Source organism: Ochotona princeps, chromosome 12 (assembly GCF_030435755.1).
Source record: "Ochotona princeps isolate mOchPri1 chromosome 12, mOchPri1.hap1, whole genome shotgun sequence".
Taxonomy (NCBI): domain Eukaryota; kingdom Metazoa; phylum Chordata; class Mammalia; order Lagomorpha; family Ochotonidae; genus Ochotona; species Ochotona princeps.
The window spans coordinates 64,028,126-64,042,579 of NC_080843.1; the positions used below are offsets into that span (position 1 = coordinate 64,028,126).

The window sequence follows — 14,454 nt, forward strand, 5'->3', positions numbered from 1 at the left end:
AATGAATTTGGCTACAGTTCATCTTGATTGAGATCTTTAATGAGATTTCAGTGGGGTGAATTTGATTACCTAACCACTGCCATTATGGAATGAAATGATTTAAAGCAAATTCAAGAAACAAGCTTGAAATAGTATCTTTGAAAAATAATTAAATTTGATGTTTTCCGTAACCTGTTTTATTCTTGTTTATTCAACCTTCCTTCCAGCATGGACACCACAATCCAACCAGGCCACACTTCCCATGGTTATCCAGTTTATTTCTTCTTTTCAGACCTTCGTTCGTACTATTACCAAACTAGAAAGTGTCAGTCTGGCTGAATCCCACCGTTTCTTGTTGAAGCCCAGCTTTAAGCTGGCTTCCTCCACATTTCTCCAAATACGTAGTCTGTGGTGGTTTCCCCCTTCTCTAAATGTCCGTGACCATAATCTGTGCTCTGCGAGGGTACTTCAGAAAGTTCATGCAAAAGGGGGTAGATGCTTTATTTTTCTGTTTTTTCTGTAATGTACTTGTCCTTGGGCATGGATTTCAGAACAGATTAGTCCAAGCAAACCTACTTTTTCAAATTCCACTTTTCAGCACTTTAAGTATACTTCTAAAATATAGCTGGTTTTATTTCTCCAAGCTGATTGTTGCTGCCTAGAAAATAGAAACTGTCTGTGCAGTTACCAAGATATGGGATAGAAATTCAGTTAACCAGTTGAACTGACTTTGACCAGAAAGGTTGGCTTCCACAGACACTTAGAGAAGCTGCATAACAGGTGTCACATCTGTGCATTGAATGCGAGATTCAAGGATGAATTCTTCGATTTGGTTGCTGTCTGTGGAGCACTCGGAGTATCACAAATAAACACCATGAAACTTGCTTATAAAGGAACATGGGAGAGCCTGTGTGAAAGAGGTCAGAAAGGAGCCACCTGTTAAAGGAGGGTGAGCTTAGCAGTGTGCTGGGGGGGAGGGCGAGCTTAGCAGTGTGCTGGGGGTCAATGAAGGACACATTTTGGTCCCGGGAAACACATGGAAATGAACAACATCAGCCACCTTTCTGGAGGATAATCAGGAACCAAGAGGTGCTTCATTGTGTTTACTTTGAATGGAGAAACCTGTGTTACCTATTAAAAAGTGAAAATAAAACACAAGTTAGAAGGCTTAAGTTTTTCCCTAGTATGTGAAATGCTCTGGGAATAGTGAAATTCTTGGTCTTGGGGCCTAGGGTAGAGTGGGTAAGAAACCACGGTGTTACCTAGAGCGAGGCTAGAAGCCAGTGTGATATGCTTTGAAGCTTGACCTTGACACTGAGAGTGAGAAGGGTTTCATAGTTGGGCCCAGCCAAAGTCAAGCTCTGGTTGGCTCTAAAGGAGGATAAGACAGCCAGGTCCCTGGGTTATGTTTTAGCTTGGAGCTGTAGCACGGAGAAATGTAAAAGAGGCAAGGGTGCAAAAGGGTCAGTCGTAGGCCACATGGGGACATCTCAACCAGAAATGGACTGAATTTATAATGATGGTCCCATATACTATACTGCTGAGTGACTTCATAGGAACTTTGAGTAAGAACCATTATGATGCTTGCATATGGCCTAACAATGCATTTCTTGTTATGCATTTGTTATTTTATTTTATCATTTTAAAAAAGATTTACTTATTTTTTTTGGCAAGGCAGGTTTTACAGAAAGGAGAGACAGAGAGCCTCCTCCAGGTCTCCCACATGGGTGCAATGTCCCAAGACATTGGGTTATACTCCACTGCTTTCCCAGGCAGGAAGCTGGATGGAAAGTGGAGCAGCTGGGACTAGAATTGGTGACCATTTGGGAATGCCGGTACCTGCAGGCGTAGTATTAGCCAGTTGAGCCGTTGTGCCAGCCTCCCACCCAACTATATTTTAAAGGCAGAGTTAGTTGAAAGCTAAAATAATCCTCCATTACTCATATTCTTTATTTTATTTTTTAAAATTTTTATTGGAAAGTCAGATATACAGAGATGAGGAGAGACAGAGGAAGATCTTCTGTCTGCTGATTCACTCCCCAAGTGGTTGCAAGACTCAGAGTGGAGCCGATCCAAAGTCAGGAGTCAGGAGCCTCTTCCAGATCTCCCACATGGGTGCAGGGTCCCAAGACTTTGGACCATCCTTCACTGCTTTCCCAGACCATAAGCAGGGAGCTGGAAGGGAAGTGGAGCAGCCAGGATATGAACTGGCGCCCTTATGGGATCCTGGTGCATGCGAGGTAAGGACTTTAACCACTAGGCTACTGTGCTTGGCCCACTTGTATTCTTTTTACGGTTGTTAGAAGAACCGTTAGGAACTTCAAAAAAGCACTGTTTTGCTACTGTGTATGACCCAGTAATAAGCAAGCAGAAAATAACTGGACCATGAGCAAAGTGCACGTAGGCCCCAGTCTAGAAACATTGGAAAGGATTTGCATAAATTGATAAGTCATTGGGTCAGACCCAGCACCTCTCGTACAACCATCAAAAAACCACACCATCTCGGTTCCCAGAACTTGGTTTTTCTCATATTTTAAACAGCGGTGATTGCTCTGGAATATTCTCTACCTTTCATTTGTTTCTAGGAAACCTTACCCTCCTGAGTTTCTACAGAATTTCTCCTGTGCTTCAAAAAGAAATAAAATTCAGTTAAGCTAACTGACTATTTAAATGGAACTGTTTTGAAAAGATGCTAGTTGAAGCTAACATTTAAAGGTTGCACTAGAGCTTTGAACTCTAAGTTTCTCCTTGAAGGTGACACTGTGACTGAAATGGAGTCCAGCAGTTTCGCTGGTGATTTTTGCGCAGTGTGACAGTGTCACGTGGTGCATGTAGCTTTGAGATGCTGAGACTTCCCTTTCCCCTTTCAGCGTGTGCTTGCTCTTCCTATCCCAGATCATGCCACTAGCAACACGACTTTGATGGTAAGCAAAGTCTAACAAGCATTTGTCCTAAAACTAACAGTGCCATTCTGATTATTTTGCAGCAAATTCCAGATGTGTCTCCAACAGGAAAATATACGACTCTCCTGCCTTTGGTGGTTATTCTTACTGTTTCGGGCATTAAGGAAATTATTGAAGATTACGTAAGTTTACTGACATGTAGAAAAGTGTTCTCAAAATCACTGACTTGAATACACAAAGGCACTTCAAAAATTCATGAAAGCATGAAACTAAAAGATAAGTTAGGGACATTTGATCCGGTGATGGGAATACCTGGTTCCCAAACCAGAATGCCTGGGGGCAGGGCCTCACTCTGGTTCTCAACTCCATATTCCTGCAGACCTTTGGAGGTGATGGTCAAAGTGAGGGAATTTCTGTCACTTATGTAAGAGGCCTCGATTATTTTTCTCAGCTCAGGATTCAGCCTGGCCTAATTGTGGTTACTGTGAACATTTCGGGCATGAACCACCAGATGGGAGCTTTTATTGTCTTTCTACATCTTCCAAAAAATGTGAACTTCATGCAGATGTCTTGCAGAATATTCATTTTCTGTGAGCTTTTGAAGACCTTCTCTCCCATGAAAATATTATGTGTTGCTCTGTTTTTACAGGCAGGTGGTTGGAACTGATATAATTCCTGTTAAGTTTATAGTCAGTGTGAAGAGGAAGCTGATGTTTGGGGGTTTCAAATTTTAAATAATATGCTCCTTGGCTTATCTAGTTGTGAAACTATTAGGACCTAAGAGCTGTGATAAGAACTTCGAAAGCATCTTTGAAGATATGCAACCACAGGTGGAAGTCTTCATTGGCGCCAAGGGATGGGCACACAGTCCTGTAGTCTCTGTGCCTCTTTTAGCCTTGTCACAAATGCAAGGAGCTGTATCATGTTGTCTATAGCGTGAAGGAGTTTTCCAAACTTGATCAGAGGCCAACTTTAGAATTGTTCAGTAGATTATTAACCAAATATGGTCATTGAAAGTAACATAAGCGGATTTTTCAAAAAGTTTGTGGAAAAGTGGACTAGAATGTCAAATTTACTTTGATGCAAAACATTTTGAAGTCCACGCATAGGTTATTCCTAGTACACATCTTTCACGAGCCTTCTAGAGAATATTTGTGGGTCTGTCTGGTTTGTTCTTCAGATTGGTGCAACAGCCAGTGTTGGGTCAGACCAAAGCCAGGAGCCTGGGGCTTTTTCCAGTCTCTCTCATGGGTGGCAGGGGACCAAGCTCTTGTGTCACCTTCCACTGCTACCTCAGGCACTCGAGCAGAGCGCTGGGTCAGAAAAGGAGCAACAAGTCAATGTCCATAAGGGCTGCTGGCCTCCCAGGCGCTGGCTTTACCTGTGATACTCCATGCTGACTCCTCCATGAACCTTATGAAGTTTTTGTAAAGCTATGACTTTAAGTAACACTTGACTATGTGCCATGATCCTGTACTCTGTGTGTTTGTGTGCATGTGTATTTATGCTCATTTGATGAGACTCACAAAGGTTAGTGACAAGTCTGCATTGCTAGAAGTTGTCCTGGGATGTCAGCTGCAACAAGCTGACTTCAAGTCCACACTTAGTCACTTGCTAAACTTCCTTCCGTTGGTCACATCATAGAGCGTGGAGTCACATGGGCACAAATGAAATTGAAATTTCCACTTAAGAGGATTTCACAACGAGTCTGGCTGCTGCTGTTCTTTCTTTTTTTTCAGTGATTTTTTCCTCAGTATTCTGCTGTTCTTTCTTAAACTTTTTTTTTAAATTATGAATTGGATTATTCCTTTTTGAACTTTTGAAGTAATGACTTCTTTTCCTCCATAATAGAGACGACATATGGCAGACCGATTAATTAATACGAAGAGCACAATAGGTAAGTGTCTTGGTTAATTCCATGTGCTGGCTTGACTGGGCTACACAGCACTCAGATCTTTTGTCCCAAAACTATTCATAGCCCAGCGTACCTGTGTGAATGTGTTTAGGTGAAATGAGTACGTGCGTGGGTAGCCTGAATGAAGAAGACTATCTTCCATGACACGGGTGAGTCCTAGCTGGTCCATGGCAGGCCTGATCAGAAAAGAAGGCAGACCACTCCCCGAGTTGGGGGGAAGGTCTCCTACCCAAAGGCCTCTGAACTGGAATGCTGGCTTTTTGTTGCCTGCAAATGGGAACTGGAACATTGGCTCTTCTCAAGTTTCAGGCCAACCAGCCTTCAGACTGGAGTGACACCAGCGGAGTCGCCTGTTTGCCAGCTCAGCAGCACTTCATGATGAACCGGTTCCCTATCTATCTATCTATCTATCTATCTATGCATCTATCTAATCAATTATGTATCTAGCCATCTACCTACTTTTCCATCATCTCTTCACCCTGTAACCCTCTACCTTTCTATATCCCCTTTATTCTGTTTCTCTGGAGAACCCTAATGAAATACAGGAAAATGTTGACTGAGCTGTTATGACCTTGAATTATGAGAAAATGTCTAGTTCATCATATAGATGACTGTACTATGTTCCAAAATCATTAACACAAATAAGACACATTTTAGTGACATACTTAAAGAAATAGAGAAACGATGAAACACAGAAGGGAGGGTGAGCTTTTAATGCAGTGGTTGGGCCACGGCTTGGGGCGCCCACGTGCATCACCTGTGGGAATGCCTGGGCTTGGGTGCAAGCTCAGCTCTCTGTCCCAGCTGCCTGGTAGACGGCAAGTGACCTCTCAAGTGTTTGGATCCCTGTTGCCCCGTGTGAAGAACTTGAATTGAGGTCTTGATTCCTGGCTGTGGCCTGGCCCAGATCTGGCTATTGTCTGCTAAAGGGAAGTGTAAATGTGAAGGTATGGCAAGGTGATTATGAAAGAGAAATGAAAACCTGGGTGACTTTGTTTCAGTGCAGTGTGTGCAAAGTATTTGACTTGCATATACACAATTCCCTTTAAAGAAAAAATGGAAGTGTGAGGTTTGTTTTTAAACTGTCTTTTTTTTTTTTTGTATAGTTAACACACTATGAAATGTGTCTTTAGATAGCCCTGTCAGAGTGGTATTTTCTTTTCTTTTTTTAAAGATTTATTTATTTTTATTGGAATGGAAAATTTATAGGGAGAATAGGAGAATCAGAAAGAAAGATCTTCCATCTGCTGGTTCATGCATCAAGTGGATGCAGCGGTCCAAGCTGAGCCAATGCGAAGCTAGGAGCCAGGAGCTTCTTCCAGGTCTCCCATGTGGTTGCAGCGTCCCAAGGGCCATCCTTAGCTGCTTTTCCAACCACAGGCAGGAAGTTGGATGGGGAGTGGAGCAGCAAGGATATGAACCAAGACCCATATGGGATACCGGCATTTGCAAGGCAAGGATTTAGCCTCTGAGACATTGCACTGGGCCTGGCAATATTTTAAACCGCTACTAATCTTGCCTGGTACAGTATGGGTGTTGTAAATTGCCATACAAATTTAAAGCAGGTTCTTGTCAGTGCACAACACAAATTAGTTCTATATGGGTATGGTAGTTTCTTCTTTAGTTTTCTTTGATGCAACTTGTATACAAAGTAATTGTTGATCTGTTTAGCTGAATGTCTCTGTGAAATTGCAAAACAAAAAGTTGCAGTTGTTTTGTTGGCATTCAAAATGCTTGTGAGTAAATAACATTTTTATTAGAAAAAAAGACTGAATGTGAACAGTTTTGTCCATAGAAAACCCGGGTGTTACATATTCTATCCTAAGCCTACTTTTGATATCTGTTAACTTCGTGATTGGTTAGAAACGTGATTGCTTTTTATGCTATCACTCAGGATTTCAGCATACAACAACCAAGTGCTTTCTGTTAATACAACCTATGTTTATTTATCTATCATTATACCAGGCATTATGATACCACGTATGCATCTGAAATTTCATTTCATAGAGTGAATATGAATGCAATGTATATGTTCTTACAGTATGTGTGGAGGTTAAATGAACAAAGGCAATAATTCATAAAGAATGCTTTTACTTTTGGAAATAGTGACTTTATTTATCTTGCACCTGACCTCATGCAAGTAAATGCAACTCTTTTTCAGTGTTAAGACAGGATTCATGGAACTCCATTATGTGGAAAGAGGTAAGAATAGGTTTTAAATTGATTCAGATCTGTTTTGTGTGTAAAATTAAAGTTTTCCCCTCTGTGAAAAGTGTTTTCAAGAACGATAATTTTATGTCCACTTTGTAGATGAGGAATTAAAGGACCAGAAAGTGAGTGTCCAGCTCAGGGTCACACAGTTAAGGAGAGATTTAAACTCAAGTCTAGCTTGAAGTCTACATGCTTTATAGATATATATAAATTCTATTGTTTATGATGATTACATGCTTGATCATGGTAGGAAGAATTGAGGCTTAAGGAAAATTGGGTGAATTCATTGTTTCCAAATTTGCTATTTCTTCTTGCTGTTCCTGGGGGGAAGGAGGGAAACAAAGGGGGAATCACTCACGACTTTCCCCAAGTTCCAGTCCCCAGGGATGAGGAACCACCACCTCATATCAACCCAGAGTCTCATCGTGTGCATGTTCCCAATGTTCTGTCCAGGTGGTTTGGACAGTTCTGAAATGCTGCCGATTTTACCAATCCTCACTTACTCTTTTTTTTTCTACATTTCAATAATTTTATTGAAAGTTTTATTACTTGGTACCAAACATAATGGTATTTGATTAGCTTACCTCTGCCAACTCAAAACTGAATACCTGATGTAACAAAACAACTGAAATGTATCAGCCTTTCAGCTAAACTGAAGTCACCCGTAAAACACAGCTGGCAAAATTTAAGGATGATCTATGCTGTCATTCTTTGATTACTATTTTTTTTTTGCATTTCCTATTTATCCACAACACAACATCAAAACTCATCACAGCCATTCTGAACTTCAGCCATGCACCGTGCTGCTCATCCCCCATGGCACTTCGACACAACCACTGTCCTTATACTCACGGACTAGCCTTGTTTTCTGAACTCTGCCTCCATGATCTATTTGCGAAAGCATCTACTATTCTCAAGATGTGGCACAGGCATTAAAGTATATCCTCCTGTTAGATAAAATTCTAAAATTTTAAATTAAGAAGCAATAGCAATTTTATTAAAACCAGTACTTAGCAAATATATCTGGAGTGTTAAAGCTTGTCTGAACTTACTTTAGTGGGCTAAAATAAGTTCTCAAAGTGATAATTCAAGCAACTGATGAAATAGAAAACAAATTTCTTGATAAAACTAGATTGAGGCAACTAATTCAGTATAAAATATTTTATCATATGTATAAACCACCACTTTCCTCGAAAAAATATTTAGGATTATGTATTTGCCAAACTTCCCATATTTGTTTTCTTCCTGCTTTCTAAAAAATGCCTTCAAATTTAAATGTAATTCCCCTGTATTGTCTCCATGTGAGGATGGTATTTGTATTTTTGGTGACAAGAAGCCATTTTCCCACTGCCTAAAACACTAACCTTTACTATTGTTTGTGAAATGTTATTTTGATGAAAACCTCATAATTTAAAATGTTTAAATTATGTAGGTTTGCCTTTTTAATACTACCTAAATACATCAATCATATTCAATCAAATATAGAAAGCTAAATCAGTGTTAAGAAATGATTCACTGTTTACTTTCCCAGTCTTGTCATTAGTGCTTCACATTTGTTTTAACTTTACATCACAGATGAATTCATACCTACAGAAAATTCCACTGTAGTGTATATCAATTAGACAGTCTTCCTAAGCCTGAGGGCATCATTCTAATGCAGTGAAGTTAGAAGGCTTCAAATTTAAACTCAAAATAATATGAAATCCATAGCTCAGGGTGGTAGAGAAAAGCTTCGGAGAAGAGTTTTTGTTGCACGTTATTCTGATAATACTCCCTAAAGCAACCACCAAAAGCCCAACTTATCAGACATCTGTAAAATGTTATTAAAAATGAATTGTTCATATTGAGATTTATAATCATACATGTGTTAAATATTAATTTGAGTGGAAAAAGATAAATCATAATTAAGACATGTCAAGAATATATGAGGTGACTCCAAGTTTACTTTTTTAATGCATATAACTGCTTTCTAGAATTCCATCAGTTTTAGTAACTGGAGTGTTGAGACACTTGCAGCTTCCAGATACCCAATGTGGAGATTGATTTGTCATGTCTTGCTTTTTTTTTTTAAATACAGTTGAAATATTTAAATATGAGATCATATTGATCGGGGAGTGAATCATCGCACGGAAGATCTTCCTCTCTGTCTCTCCTCCTCTGTGTATATCTGGCTGTAATAAAATGAATAAATCTTAAAAAAAAAGATCATATTGATCTTGCTTATAAGATAACATACTCAAATTAGTGCACGTAGGATCCAAAAGTTTGGTCTAATTGTACTCTGGTTAATATATTTATAAATGAGCCATAGGTGTAAATGGAGTAAGATTATGATCAAAAAGAAAATATGATTTTACTGCCACTTTTAAAACTTGGGGTTGTGGTGGAAGCTGCTGGGGGTTTTTGTTTGTTTGTTTTTGCCTGTGGGATGATATGACTTACATATGTATCAGAAATTGTAGAATTCCGACCTCCCTGTAGAGTGTTATACACAGCAAATGTCTTCAAATACTAGCTGACTAGATCAGTGCATTCACTTCCCTTCTGCAATTCCATTTTGTTTACTTTGAAAATATTGATATCCTAATTCTTATAGAAGGAAGTTACAGTACTGGATACTTTCCCCTGCATGGGGACTAACAGTGACCCAAATTTACCAATTAAGGAACCATTTCAGGAATTGTTGGAAGATGAGTTATTCTGTAGTAGCTATGCTTCAGTTGCCGTGCAGTATGCCCAGAAACAATGCATTTCAACTTCTGAACATTTGGTTTGGAACACTTGTTTGATGAATACTCGGTTAAATACTTGGATACAAGCTCTTGCCAGAAGGTCAGATCTCTGCCACTTATCTTGGAATGTTTCTGAAGAGATTTTACTCCTTCTGTTAACTCTATACATTTCTGTGCTTGAATCTCCAATGCAGTGATAGATAATGCCATTACAGAAGGCTTTGCTTTAGAAAATATGATCCTGCAGTGACATGCCTTAAGTTGAGCTTCTAGTCGTTGAAAATTAAGGCTGTTTCTCCTCTCAAATGGCAAGTTCTCCTGAAGGAGGGAGTAATACAGTTGCAGAAACTGAAAGGCAGTGGTAACTGACTTTCCAACACACTTTCTCCAATACAATCTTTTCCATTCTCATCAAATCTGAAACCGTGAACCTATACCGACTTATTCGGATCAAGTCAGCTGCCAATGGCACATTCCTTTCCTCTTCTGTTGATTTTACAGCCAAATAAAAGCAGCTCAGACCCACACATCCAAGGTGCGTGGGCTGTACCTTCATTTTAGACAGGAATCTGTCCAGTAAATTCACAGCTAGAGAAAATGTCTCTGTGTCAAAACCAAGAAACTGAGTTCTACTGAGATTCTTTACGTCAAAGTCCCTCAGCCGTGGTCATTCTGAGGCCATTATCGTGCGCACACTCGATCAGTCTCAAGCCACAGACCTTCAGATGGCATCGAGCCTCCTTGACAGAGGCAGCAGCTCCTCAGTGGGCAGGAGGGGAGAGGTCTGGGGAGGGGGCGCCGTCCTGGGTGGGGGTCTCGGCAGTGCCACCGAGACAACACTGCCCTTCGCAGGGTCTGCTTGGAGCCTAAGGGCAATCCCCACTCACTCTTACTACAAGATTACAGCGCACAGATTACAGACTGGTGTCAACGACACAACACATCTAAAAAACCTGACAGTTAAAAAAAAAACTAAACTTGAGAAATTATGAGGTTGCTTAATGCGATTTGCAGCACATTGAACAATCAGCTATTTTGGCCAGTGAAGTAAAAACAAACAAAAAAACCTGCCAGGAATTGAGAAATGTTGGAAATGGATGTCCAGCAGGAGTAGAAGAAAAATGTTTTTCCTTAGTAAACATGATTCCTGCTGACTGTTTGTCTCAGGCCCCACAATGTTTAGTGTTTGTGAAACAATAACAGTCTGAACTATTCTGGAATCATTTTTAATGAACAGTTGGAGGCACTAATTCATGGCATTAGTGGGTGCATAATTCTATTTTAATACCAGGAAATTTTTGGTATGGAAAGTTTATAGCTGGGGCAGGCATTTAGCCTCGTGGTTAAGGAAGTGTTAAAATGTTTGCATCCCATATTAGAGCGCCTGGGTTAATTGCCTGGCTCTGTTTCCAGACTCCAACTTCTTCCCAATGCAGATCCTGGGAGGCAGTGGTGATGGCTCGAGTATTTGGGTTCCTGCAACGTTCATGGGAAACTTGGATTGAGTTTCTGGCTCCCAGCTTTCACCTGTCTTAGTCCAGGTTGCTGTGGACATCTAGAGAGTAAATCAGCAAATGGGAAATCCCAATCTCTCTCTCCCTCCCGCTCTCCCTCTGTCCTGCATGCTTTTAACCAACCATGCTATTCTCTCCACTGAGGCAACGAACATTTAGGGATGCTCCAACAACGTGGCAGAGGGTGCAAGTCAGCCTTCTGATGTCTCAGGGAATGTCACCATGACTACAGAAGCTTGTCCTGGTCTCCCTTCACTCAGCTGATGGGTTTGGTAAGGTCCTGCATAGCCCCAGGTGGTGACTTCCAGCCACGTTCTTTTGTTTTTTTTTCCAAAATCAGATATATAGAGGAGGAGAGACAAGGAGGAAGATCTTCCACCTGATGATTCACTCCCCAAGTCAACGCAACGGCCAGAGCTACGCCGATCCGAAACCAGGAGCCAGGAACTCTTCTGGGTCTCCCACATGGGTGCAAGGTCCCAAGGTTTTTGGCCATCCTCATCTGCTTTCTGAGGCCACAAGCAGGGAGCTGGATGAGAAGTGGGGCTCGGGGATTAGAACCAGCACGCATTTTGGATCCTGGTGTGTTCAGGGCGAGGACTTTAGCTGTTAAGCCACCATGCTGGGCCCCAGTCATGTTCTTGCATGGTGAAGGGAGCATAGCCACACCCTTGTGTCTCTTTGGCAAGGCATCAGTTCCATTCCCTGGGAGTCATCTGCATGGCCCAGTTGCCTCCCAGAGGCCCCACCTCTTAACACCACCACATCGCAGGGTTGGGGTTTCAGTTTCAACCTAGGAGTTTTTAGGGGAACATAAACGTCCAGATCATGGTAGGATATACTCTGAGGGCAAACTTGAATGTGTTTTGAGGGGTGGATATTGACATTGTCCCCATCAATATTTAATTGGTAGCCCACGTAAAAAACCTCTTCGAATGATATCTTTAAGGATATTTCCAAGTAGCATCCATATTTCTTTCCCTGAAAGAACAGGTGACTTTGACAATGAGTGTATTTTGTGCCTCCCCCTGGGACTCAGAGGAGCCTTTGAGAGCCTCCATTTATGATGGCAGTCACAGTCAGCTCTCTGTGGCTGGGTGAATGAAGTGGGGGCTGCAGTGGGGGGGCTTCCTGCTCAGTGAGCTGCCATGGTTGAGTTCTCATCTGCCTCGTTGCCTGGCACTGGCAGAACAAGTTAAATAGCTGGAAGCCTTGGGACCTGAAATTCCTGTTCTTCTGAGTCTCTTGTATACCATCCGCCTGCTACAATCAAAAGAAGGCCTTCAAACATGAGAACCTGAAAAGGAGGAAGAAGGAATATGTTGGGGGTGTTGCAGACAGAGAAGAAAGATTTAGGAGAGCTGGCAGGCCATGAATGCGCTTCAGCAAGGTTGCTTGCAGGTCCACAGGTGTGTAATTTTCCACATCAATATTGTTTCAGGGGAAACTGGTTTTAATTGCACAGCTTCAATTTGTCTTATGACAGCCTTTTTAAAAAACAGATCTTCCCATAAGTTGTTTGTGTTAGTTATGAATGTGGTATTATTCATTGCACTCCGAGGGCTTTAATTACGAAGTGAATGTTTTACCTTTTTTGTCCTTCAATGTTGTAGTTCTTAAGGGTCTGCACTTTAATATTGGAGTATGTTTGCATATTCTCAGATACAACACCTGCAGACTTCACCAAGTGTAGGTGGAAAACACTTGAAAAAAACAAAGCAAAACTTTGCTTTTGTACCGAATACATAAAGATCTCTTTTCTTGTCATTATTTCTGAAATAATACAATATAGCAGCTACTTGCAGAGCAAGTCCATGGGGCTGAGAATTATGAATGATCTAAAGACAGTCTGAGGTATGCAGTGGAATGTGTACAGGTTCTGTGGAATTGCTAGGCCATTGTATGTAAGGGACTTTAGGATGCCTGGGTTCTGGTAGCTGTGAGGGTCCTGGAACCAGTTCCCCATGATGACTGAGGATGGTGTTATTAATTTGTGATCCAATTAATTACGCTGGAAGTTATCTGCCTAATTACATTAGAAAATGAAAAATCTAGATTTCTAATATAGGTCCAGAAATTGGCTGAGGAAAGAATTTTGACCACATGTCTTTGTAGCTGCCTAGGAAGGGTCTTGGTCTTAAGAATTATGTCATCAGTACTCAACACAGCATAATTGCTCAAAGATTAGTCAAAAAATAAACACGGAGTGCTCACGACACTTTCTCCATGTGTGGTTGCTGTTACTGCCATTCCCTCCCAATCTCTTACTTAGAAACTGCAGTTCAGCCATAACGTCAATCATTCACGCATCCATTTGGTACTTATTACGTACAGGCAGATGCTAAGCTCTGGGGGATTCATCTGAGAATGAAAAAAGGCATTCTTTTGTTTCTCCGCAGAAGAGTGAATATAAATCAAGCAATTTCTAGAGACAATGGGTGTATTTTGGGGTCTCTTCCTTTTGCACTTGCTTGCCCAAATGTTGAAATATCTCACTGTTGAGCATGTTTGGTCACCTGTGGCTCCACTGATGTTTCAGACTCTTGCCAAGGAGTCCAAAGTGTGCATTGTGGTGTTCAGCAGCCTTCATCCTCCTTACCCCTATAGTTATGAAAAGCACAACAAACTGTCCCCAGACATTGCCAAATGCTCCCACCTCCAGTGGCTGTGAAGCGATGAAGTCACTCTGGATTGAAAAGAATGACATCAGAGGGGTGACTCCAAAGCATCTCACCAACAAAAATCAACAGAAACTACAGCTCATGGATTTTGATGTTTTTGTTTTTAGTTTCCTTTCTTCAAAACACTTCTTTTTCTCATTAAATTCTGCACTGATTCATAGATCACACAGTAGCATCATTCTTTTCAAGAAGGTTCTTGATTTCCTTTTTTCATTTCTTCAGCTACATTCAGTAGCATGTTATTTAACTTTATGGCATTGTAAGTTTCTATTTCTTTTTCCTGTTGTTGATTTTGTTTTGTGGCCTTTCACTTGGGGAGATTTATGGTGGCTGTAGTGGAGACTGACATGTCCAGATGTGAGGATACAGTGCAGTGTGCATCTCTACTTCTGGATCAAGGATGGACTCCCAGTGAAACTGTTGGATGTGTCGTGACAATGGGAGCTGGACTCTGCCATTGTCCATGCCTGCAATGATGGACTTATGGCTGTTTATGAGAAACTGTACTGTTGTAATGAT

General features: G+C 41.1%; 1 protein-coding gene and 1 pseudogene across 1 annotated transcript in view; one reads left to right on the forward strand and one right to left on the reverse strand.

Annotated features, from left to right (window-relative positions):
• LOC101535813 (phospholipid-transporting ATPase IB-like) overlaps positions 1–14,454 on the forward strand; it is a 143,879-nt gene that overhangs the window by 13,072 nt on the left and 116,353 nt on the right. The window contains exons 4-6 of the mRNA XM_004577703.4: positions 2,966–3,064; positions 4,734–4,779; positions 6,959–6,999. Coding sequence (XP_004577760.4) covers positions 2,966–3,064; positions 4,734–4,779; positions 6,959–6,999 — 186 coding nt within the window. The remainder of the gene's footprint in view (positions 1–2,965; positions 3,065–4,733; positions 4,780–6,958; positions 7,000–14,454) is intronic.
• LOC105941705 (cyclin-G1-like) lies at positions 9,202–13,544 on the reverse strand (annotated as a pseudogene).